General features: G+C 45.5%; 1 protein-coding gene across 1 annotated transcript in view; it reads right to left on the bottom strand.

Annotated features, from left to right (window-relative positions):
• Positions 1-6,113, bottom strand: part of B3GAT2 (beta-1,3-glucuronyltransferase 2 (glucuronosyltransferase S)) — an 82,015-nt gene extending 75,902 nt beyond the window's left edge. The window contains exon 1 of the mRNA XM_006835753.1: positions 5,393-6,113. Within this exon, the coding sequence (XP_006835816.1) occupies positions 5,393-6,013 (621 nt within the window). The 5' untranslated portion in view covers positions 6,014-6,113. The remainder of the gene's footprint in view (positions 1-5,392) is intronic.
• Between the last annotated feature and the right edge of the window lie 4,441 nt (positions 6,114-10,554).

Below are 10,554 nucleotides of genomic sequence, written 5' to 3' on the forward strand. Positions count from 1 at the left end.
GAGAGACCCTGTGTAGAGAAGTGACTGCCCTTCGCAGTTTAGTGTTTACCCTGTAGCACCACACCAGGACCCCAATATGCAGTTGTTGTGAAGTGCTATTGAGTCAGTTCTGACTCATAGTCTGGTAATGTCGGTGAATGCACTGGATCAAAGGTCGGTTTGAACCACAAGGTCAGAAGTTGAAATTCACCAGCTGCTCCTTGGAAACCCTATACAGGGTCACTATGAGTCAGAACCCACTTGAAAGCATTTAACAGCCACAACAATAAGGTTTCTGAGGAGTGGCTGGTGGATTTGAATCATCAACATTGTGGTTCAAACCAACCTTGAAGTCCAGTGCATTATTCTGCAGCGCCACACCAGGACTCTTAGACAGGAAGAAATAAAACAGAAGGGGCACATTCTGAGTAAAATATACTACACCAGAGAGAAGTTTCTAGGTTTATTCACTTTAAAAAGATAAGCATATGTTTAGGGTAACTATAAGCATAGGGTAACTACGCTAAGTAACTGTGGAGTCCTGGTGTAGTGCTGTGGATTAATGTGCTGGACTACAAGACCAGCTTGAACTGCAAGGTTGGCAGTTCAAGGTCACCAGCCGCTCCTTGGAAGGCCTATACAGCTATGTGTCAGAACTGACATGACAGTGCTTAACAAGAAACTAACTGTATCAAGAGGAATGATAGATCTCATGTCTTCTCTCAGAAACATATAGAGAATTTACTAATTAAGGAAAAACTGCCCAAATTGTAAACAGTTTTTCTTTGGATGGTGATTGTCATAATGGTGGTAGTGGTGGTTACGTGCCCCGTGGAGTCGGTTCCGATTCATAGCGACCCTGCACAGGGTTTGCGAGGGTGCAAATCTTTACTGGAGCAGAAAGCCTCATCTTTCTCCTGTGGAACAGCTGGTAGTTTTGAACTGCTGACCTTGAGGTTTGCAGCCCAACTCGTAACCACTATGCTACCAGAACTCCTTGACTCTCATAATGAGCTGCACATAAAGGGGGAAAGTATATGAGTGAGCTTCAAAATGGTGGTGAAAAGATGTCAGTATCTTTTAATTCCAGTTTCCTATGAACATTCTGATGCAGCAAGATTGGTGGCTCAAACTCACTGGGCACTCCTTGGAAACCCTATACAGGGTGAGCTATGAGTTGGAACTGACATGATGGTATTTAATAGCAACAATAGTATAATTACTAGAGAAAAGGAGCAAGACAGAATTAAACCTCAACTCCTTCACAGCCTAGCATACAAATATCTTAGGAGCACCCAACAATAACAGAAAAATTCAAACAATGGACCTCTTAAGTTCATTGCTTTCCAGAATGTTTTTCAAGATGCAACCCCATGAATCTTCAAAGTGCCTTAGAGCTGGTCTGTCTTACCTCATTAAATTTAAGGTTAAGATTATAAAAGTGGTGTTTTTTTTCTTCTGGCTTGGAATGTGCTTGGTTTTTTGTTTTTAACCTTTCAATTCAATTGATTTTCAAACCTAAAACCAGCTTCACCTGAAAAGCCTCAGCTTTAAACTCAGGAAAAAGCTTTGAAGGTTTTCTAGTAAAGAAGAGAAATCTGATCAATAGTGTTATTGAAAATATAACTAGATATAAAGTCACATTTATCTGTAGTTGTGGCTTGTATTAAAGCAGCTTAAGTCTTTTGCAAATAAGGTTTTCCAGAGAGCTACATCGATAGGGTGCACAGACAAGCAGGATTACCTGTGATCCCTACTGCAAAACCCCATTAATGCCAGATGAAGAGCAGTAGTGTTGAGAGACTTGAAACCTGAAAGCCTCTTACACCTCCTTCTCCAGTGCATAGTCCCATTTCTGTAGCTATGACTCACACTGAGCTTCATTTGCAAGTGGATTTGGCTGTTAACACAGAATTGTTCAATGCAAATATTTCTTTCTCAGCACAGTTTAGTTGAAAAGCAATGTCGAAAATTAGCGGTATGCAAGAAGAAAGCACCATCCCAATTACCAGGGAGGAATCATTGAACATGGATTGCCTGTTGCGCCTTTAATTTAATTTGGAGACCTTTCATCCTTTATTTTCTTTCATTTGCAGCCAATACTTAGCGAGCTAATTTGTACCTGGTTCATTCTCCTCCTTTTAACTTATCTACTTACAGCCTCAGAAATCCTATGAAGGGTCGCTATGAATCGGAACTGACTCCATGGCACACCACCACCACCTTAACATCAAAGGAGCCCTGGTGGTATAGTGGGTTATGTGTTGGGTTGCTAACCACTAGGTTAGCAGTTCAATTCCACCAAGGGAGAAACATGAGGCTTTCTGCTTCTGTAAAGATTTTAAGCCTTGGAAACCCTCTACAGGGTTGTTACGAGTCAGAACTGAAGCCACAGCACATAACCACTACCAACATTCTAGCATCAACCATGGAAATTAGCAGTATTAATGAAAACTTAAGTCTGGTTTGGTACATTCTTTCCTTAAATACTGTGGATTACTTAAAAATAAATTTGTGTGTACAGTATAAAGGACTAAGACATACGCCATAGCCTACAGAATCCCTAATTAGCACCTTTCCCTTCTCCCAGTGTTTAGGTACTTTATCTGATCCCACATTTTCTCCAAGAGACCAATGCTTGACATAAAATTCACTTGGAATCATTAATCCTAGAATCACTGTATAGTTATTGTTAAGTGCCGTCGAGTTGGTTCCAACTCATAGTGATGTGGTATAGGGTTTCTGAGGAGCAGTTAGTGGATTTGAACCTTTAACCTTGCAGTTAGCAGGCCAGTGCTTATCCTACAGCACCATACCAGGACTCCTGATTGTATAGTAGACCAGCCCATTAATACACTAAGGGTTTAAAAGAAAATAAAGGTCAAATTTGGAACAATTAACTACACAAAGGATCCAGAAATTTCACCAATCTGACTTTCTAGAGGGTTCAATACTACATGCCTTGCAAGAAAAAAGAACCTGTTGTGAAAATGGAATGTATCAACTAATATACACAGTGAACACATGCCTACTCTGTCCAAAAACATTGTAGTGGGGGAAAGTTGGTGCTGGAAAAAGGGACTAGTCATAAAAATACTTCTGGGAGTGACCTCAAGAAGCTACAGAATTCAAATTCTAAGTGTGCCATTACACTTTAAAAGACACTCTCTTTTGTATAGTTTGTATATTTGGTATGTCTTCACAAGAATAGTTATGTATTATTTTGTGTCATTGTTTCATTACTTCCAATTGAAGCAAATTTTAGTGTCTTGAAAGTTTTGTATATTTTCCCTTTATAATCTCCTCTTTGCCAGCACTAGTTTTCCTACTCACCCTCTCTCTTCCTTTTAGCATCTTTTATTCATCCTATGAGTTAGAGAGCTCTGGTAGCGTAGTGGTTACAAATCAGGCTGCTAACCTCAGGGTCAGCAGTTCCAAACTAGCAGCTCGTCCATGGAAGAAAGATGAGGCTTTCCACTCCCATAAAAATTTATAGCCTTGGAAACCCTGTACAGGGTCACTATGAATTGAAACTGACTGCAAGGCACACAACAACAACAACATGAGTCAAAGGAAAAAAACCTATGGGATTCTTCTGCTGCTTAAAATCTACCACCAACAAGCCCTCCTTTCAGCTAGGGAAGCATCAAAGGAAGATTGTGTTCTGAATCGTTTGACTGCCTGCCTGTATGTGCCAACTCATCTAAACTCAAACCAATGGGCTAGAAGAAATTGAAACTCACAACCCATTCCTTCAAGAGGTTAACTGGCAATTATGTGCATTTCTTTACTTACACTTATTCAGGACCACACATTTTCACAGGTAAGGCAAAAAACTAAAAAGACTGTAAAATTATGATGCATCAAAACATGAAGATCTTTGCTTCAAAAGACAAGCCACTTATTTGGGGATGGGATGGGGGCAAAAGCACCCAAGCAGGATTTTACATGAAAGCCAACTTAAAAACTCAGATGGTATCTCTATTTGAGGTTATAATAAAGACCCTATCATACAAATGCCAAGCTTATTTATTTCTCTGGAGAAATACAGTGAGTCAGTCCTATGGAGTGAAAGGTTAGGGAATAAAAAATGGAGAACAACTACTGTTCCTTTTATTCATGAGGAAGCAAAGGATGGATAAAGATGAAGGCTGCAATTGCTTCTAAGAAACATGTTTTAAAAGCCACACAGGCTAATCCTGAGGCTAAGAAAGCAAAGCTAAGAATCTGGGATGCAAGGAGAGGAAGTGATTAAGATGTATGGATACTAGGCACAGGCTACTGTATGAGTTCAGTGTCCAGCACACAGTGTTTTCCGAATGTCCAGTTTACTTGTGGAGAGGAATGACATGGATTCCATACAAGCAGGATGCCAAGGAATTTTGGATGAAGAAAGGCAACTGTCTGGAAGATACCCAATAGTCCAAAAAAAAAAAAAAACACAAAAAACAAAAAACCAAACAAACTCCTTTCACCTATAATCGTTGAAGAGGAAAAAGACAACCGACAAAGCATGTCCAGTCTCAACTGCAAAATATAGACATACACAGCAAACTGCCAATCTCAAGAAATAACACCTGTTCTAACGCTATGCCTGCTGACTCTGCATCTCGAAAGGAACACAAGTGCCATATCAGCAGCAGGGATTGGATTTCGCACAGGATCCGACAGTGAGCCCTAATGAAAACTTTTTCAACAAGTTGCCAAAGAGAGGCTTTAGAGAAAGGTTGGTGAAAGGGAGCGATCTGATTCCTCCGACTATGAAATGGCATAATCACATGGCAGAATTATCTCAACTCTAAGCCAGAGAAGATTTTCTTGAAAAAGAGGTCATCACTAGGGTCAGAAAGGGCCTTCGTGGAGTATGGGGACGGAACAGAGGGAAAAGCTCCATAGGAGTCAGTGTTTTTCACGAATAACCACTTTTGTGCCATGCGATTTCATGAGAGAAATGTGCCTCTAGGCTGACTTTTGTCAGAACCTCCCCTGCCTTCCGTGCTGAGTCCCTCCTTGATCTCCAGGATGCTAACACCTCCTGTAGACTCGTCTCCCCATCTGGGCTCCGCGTTCAGATCAGCCAGCGCCCAGTTCTTGGAAAGCATTACTCCATCTCACCTGTGCTAATCTCTCCACCGAACTCGAGGTCCAAATGGGTAGCAAAGCCCCAGACCAGACCTTGCCTCTGCCACAACGGTCCTCATTCACCCTCCACCCCTATGGTCAGCGTAAACACACCAGTGCCAACGGAGGCTGTGGGATGCCCGTTAAGGAGCGGCTCCACATGGAGTCCTCATTAGGCACACAGAGAACTGAGAATTCAAAAGTGCAGGCGTGAGGATGAGCGCCAGCTGCTGGGTGAGGACAGAGGGCCTTTCCCGCTCCCGCCCCCCAACTGGGGCGGGCTGGCAACTACCTCCTGAAAGAGCTCCAGACTGTAAGTGTTGTCGTCGTCGGCGAAGAAGAGCACACCCGGCTGTGCGCGTTGGTGCTGGTGCCTCTGGCGCAGCCAGGCGAGGCCGGCGTTGCGCTGCTCGGTGGCGCGCGGCAGCCCCGGTCGCTTGTAGCGCCGCGGTGTGGGCACGTGTAGATGTGTGCTGGGCAATCCGGCCCGCGCTAGAAAGCGGCTCACCAGCTCGCTGCGCGCGGCCGCATCCTCCACCAGGATCCAGTGCAGCTGCGCCACCTGGCGGAACGTGTTGGCCAGGCGGGTGAGCTCGGCTTTCTGCACCGGGCGACTGTAAGTGGGCGTGATGGCATAGATGGTGGGTAGCGGCGGCTCGGGTTGGGGCTGCGGCTGGGGCTGGGGCTGCAGTCCAGACTCATTGCGCTTCTCCGCGCTGCGCCCCAGACCGCTGTTGGAGCTGCCCCTGCGGAGCGGGAGTCGGGCGCCCCCGCGGCCCGAAGCAAAGGGAGAGAAGTAGGGGCGCGGGGTGAGCGGGGGCGCGGGCCTGCGCGTGTCCACGTCGAGCATGATGATGACGATGAGGATCCAGGGCAGGAGGATGAAGAAGCGGCTGAAGAGCAGAGACTTCATGGCGCACTCTTCCCCCGGCTCTTGGACGCCCCTACGACCCCTGAGGGGGACGAGCCGGGGTACCCCAGAGCGCAGCTTGGACGGCTGCGGTGCCCGCACTCAAGGAGCGGCGACCGGCATGCTCTCCATGGGGCCAGCGGTACCGAAGAGTGTGGGAGCTGCGAGGCTCAGAGTCCAAGAGTGGGAGATCCGAACAGGTGCCACAGAAGCTACAGCTACAGGGGAAGCAGGTGGGCAGAGGCTGCGCTCTACTCCCAGTAAGCCGGCGGGAAGCAGCACTTGGTCCAGCCGCGGGCTGCTGGCCCTGGAGTTGTGCAGAGCGCCTGGAGGGCGGTGGTCCCCAGCGCGCTTTTTTGGAAAAAAGGGAACCGGTACCCCGAACGCTTAGCGGCTCCCGTCCGGCGGCGCTACGGGTAAAGGCACTTCAGCAGCCGGTCCCCAATGCGCTCTCCGGAGCACCTTCGAAGGCAGGCTTCAGGGGCAGTAGGCGCTGAAGGCTTTCCTTCTTTACATTGTGGCCCGAAGGGACGCCGGGGATACAATGCCCCCAGCTCTGATCACACGCCGCCTCAGAAGCCTAGGCTCCTGTCCCTCGATCTTCTCTCTTCTCAGAACCTCTCCCGGCTCCGGCAGCAAGATCCCAAAGCAAGGGAAGAAAGAAAAAGCAAGGGGGCGGGGGCGCTGCAGACTCCAGTGTCCTCCCGTGGGAAGACAGCAGCGCTGCTACTGGCGGAGAGGGGCAGCGAGGGGGAGGCGGGGAAGGGGCCCAGGCTCTCCACCAAGACTGGCGCTGACGGCCCCGCAAGCTAGCTCTCTAGGCGTCCGCTGCACCGTGGGAGGAGGGTCCCCAAGGGACTGCACAGCTTCTCGGAGTGGGTGGATGCTCGTTCGCTGATCTCCAGCGATCTTTAAGCTTTCTGAAATACTGCAAGGTCTTTGGAGATCAGCCAGGAAAATCCATTCACGTGTGGAAAACTCAGTAGACCTAAGGCTGAGAGTGAGATGGGAGAGAAAGGCGGGAGAGAGCAAAGGAATCCCTTCTCTGGCTCAGAGCTGCTTGGTTGGTGTACTGGGAATGTACCAAACAGTGACAACCCAAAGCGCGTTCACTGAAAGGCAGAAATCAACAGAAGCCCTCTGAGATGGAGAAAGAGACAAATCCCAGTGATTGCTGTCTGAAGTTAGATCGTTGGGGGAAATTTTCTAAAACTCTACTTGAGCATGTTTATTTTTCTTCAGTAATTTGGGTGGCAGTCCCCTGCTGTTGGCTGGCACCGGAATTATTTTGTCTGACCGTTTCAAGGAGGCCTGGGTGAGGAAGCTGAGGTGCAGAGTTTAAAGTGATTTCTCTGAAGTCAGTGGCCATTGGTCAAGTAAAAAAAGAATAATGGTCTAGCCTGTGATTTCCTCACTGTGTGGCCTGCAGAAATCCCTCCTGTGACAGCTCGACTCAACGGGACTGGCTAGTACCATCAAAGCCAAACAGTGTACAATGCCATGTAGAACCAAAACACTATCTGCAAGTCACAGCATAGACAACTGGTGCTTAATTTGTACTTTTCTATTTAAGGGACCTTGTGGTTGAATCCCTGGTTGACTGTAATGAACTGGAAGAGGAGCCATGCTTCCCAGACATGTCCCCACAGAGGTGCTAGCAAAGCTACACCCACCCCTAGTCTATTATAATTTCTGTGTCCAGTTGTCTGCCTTCCTCAGACTTGCTTTCAGAGTGAGGGCACATCAGAGAATTCGAAGGAACATTCCTGATGTTCCTCTTTCTTCCAGCCGTACCCTAGCATTTCCCTTGTATTATCAGTCATCTGGAGCTCTGATAGTGTAGTGGTTAAGAATCGGGCTGCTAACCTTAAGGTCAGCAGTTGGAAACCACCAGCTGTTCCGCAGGAGAAAGATGAGGCTTTCTGCTCCGATAAAGATTTACAGCCTTGGAAACCCTGTATAAGGTCACTATGTGTGGGAACCGACTCCACAGTACTTAACAGCTGTGGAGTATGCGAATTTCTCTAACCTCCCGCTCAGACTGTAGAACCTGCAAGACTGAAATTTACAGATTCAACACCCTTCAGCACAACACTAGCAAAGAACTAATTCTTCGGTCCCAACTTGTGGATATTGCTCACAACTTCTGTTTTAAAATCTGCATTATTAGTGCATCCTAAACACAGAAGACAATGAATCCATTTTACCTGGTCCTTTATTCTTGAAGAGCTTCACTGTCAGATGCATATAATACAACCCCAGGAAAATGTGCTTTGGAAAGGCCTCCCAGTACCTCTGCCCTTATAAATAAACAACAGCATGGGTGGAAATGGGAGGAGAGCCAGTCATAGGTTTTGTTTTGTTTTAATTTAAGGTTTTTATTGTGGATTGAGTGAAAGTTTACAGGGCACATCATCAGTTTCACATTCAACAATTCATATAACTTGTTTCATTACATTGATTATAATCCCCTCCATATACCATAAAGTATTTCTCTTTATCCACTTTAGCTTTTTTTAAAAAACACACAAACAAAAAAACTCACTCAGGCATATATAATAAATTACATCTCCAAAGGGCACATTCTGCAAGTCTGCTCCTGGCCACCAGTTCTTAGTCCTTCTCTTCTTAGTTGTTGAATCTAGAGTCCTCCATGCCCCCATCTCTGGTGCTGCTGCTTCTCTGGATAAGGTCCCACATTCTATTCATGTGTTCCTCTCTTGATGGTCCTAGGGTCCTCTATTTCTGGACTGTAAGATTAATCACTCCCCTTTTTTTTTGTTACAAAACTTCTACCTTTACAATTGTGACAGTCGCGATTAGTCATGATAACAGTTATTCACTACCAGTCATAGGTTTTTGTTGAATGCTCCTCCACACACACACACCTCATGACTCCAGTCTGCCTCATCTGCCACCCCTCCCTCCACTTCCAAAGGTTACTGAAGTCTCCATCATGTTGAAATCTTTAAATTTGGGATGGTGAAAAATGACTGTGTAGCTGGAGTAAATCTGAAGTGCTTACTAATTGTATTAAAAGCATCACACTAGTCTTCTTATTCCCACTATGTCTTGAAGTAAGTCTATTTCTTAATTGCTCCCTCTCCAGAAAACGGGACTTTCCAGAGATGAAATAAATTCAAAACCAACCACATTTGGAATGGAAGACTTTAGTTGAAGTTCTGAACTCACAGTACCATACCACAAAGCACTGAACTAGTACATCAAGGACTGTCACCTCATATATTCTAAGTTAGCATTTGCAACTAGGTCTCCATGTAATATACATGCAGGTGTGGTTCAGTGTCTTTGAACTGAAGTTCAGACTCATAGCAACCCTGTATAGGTTTCCAAGGCTTTTAAAAATCTTTGCAGTAGGACTTCAACCACGGATCTTAGTGCTTATCATTTGGAGATACCACACTCAGAGAAAGATGGGGCTTTCTGCACCCACAAAGATTTTTTTTTTAATGTGATGCTGTAGGATTAATGGACTGTGAAACACAAGGTTGACAGTTCAAATCTAACAGCTGCTCCTCAGAAACCCTATACACGGTCACTTTGAGTTGGAACTGACATTGAATAGAACTGATGCATTTGTGTTATGGTGTTGGAGAAGATAAAGGTACCATGGAGTGCCAGAAGAACAAACAAATCTGTGTTGGAAGAAGTACAGCTAGAATACTCCTTAGAAGCCAAGATGGTCAGACTTTGTCTCTCATACTTTGGAGAAGGACATCATGCTTGGTACAGCGAAGGGTTAATAAAAAAGAAGGAGACCCCCAACTAGATGGACTGTCACAGTGGTAGCAACAATGAACTCAAGCATAGCAGTAATTGTGAGGATGGCTCAGGACCCGGGTGTGTTTTGTTCTATAGTACATAGGGTCGCTATGGGTCAGAACCAACTCAACAGCACTTAACAGCACAACATACTGAGTCCTGGTGTGGTTATGTAGAATAACTGCAAGGTATGATGTTCAAACCAGCCAACCACTTCTCAGAAACCCTATACAGGCTTGCTATGAGTGGACCGCACTTAACATGTCAACTCACAGCAGTGGTTCCATAAGGTAAGCACCGAACTACAAACTACAAGGTCTGTGGTTACAGCTCACCAGCCATTCCATGGAAGAAAAAAATAAGGCTTTCTACTCCTATAAAGATTTAAAGCCTCAGAAATTCTATACAGGTCCACTACGAGTTGGAACTGACTCAACAGCACCTAACAACATTATATCTATATAATATATACACACACAAGGAGCTCTGGTAGCGTAGTGGTTACGAATCGGGCTGCGAACCTTAAGGTCAGCAGTTTGAAACTACCAGCTGCTCCGCGGGAGAAAGATGAGGCTTTCTACTCCTGTAAAGATTTACACCCTCGGAAACCCTGTACAGGGTCGCTATGGGTCGGAACCGACTCGATGGCACATAACAACAACAACAAATATATGCACACATATATACATACACACACACATAAAGCATTTAACAACATACCTATGTACACGTATAAACATATATATGTACTTGTGTTTACA

The sequence above is a fragment of the Chrysochloris asiatica genome, unplaced genomic scaffold, assembly GCF_000296735.1.
Source record: "Chrysochloris asiatica unplaced genomic scaffold, ChrAsi1.0 scaffold00019, whole genome shotgun sequence".
NCBI lineage: Eukaryota > Metazoa > Chordata > Mammalia > Afrosoricida > Chrysochloridae > Chrysochloris > Chrysochloris asiatica.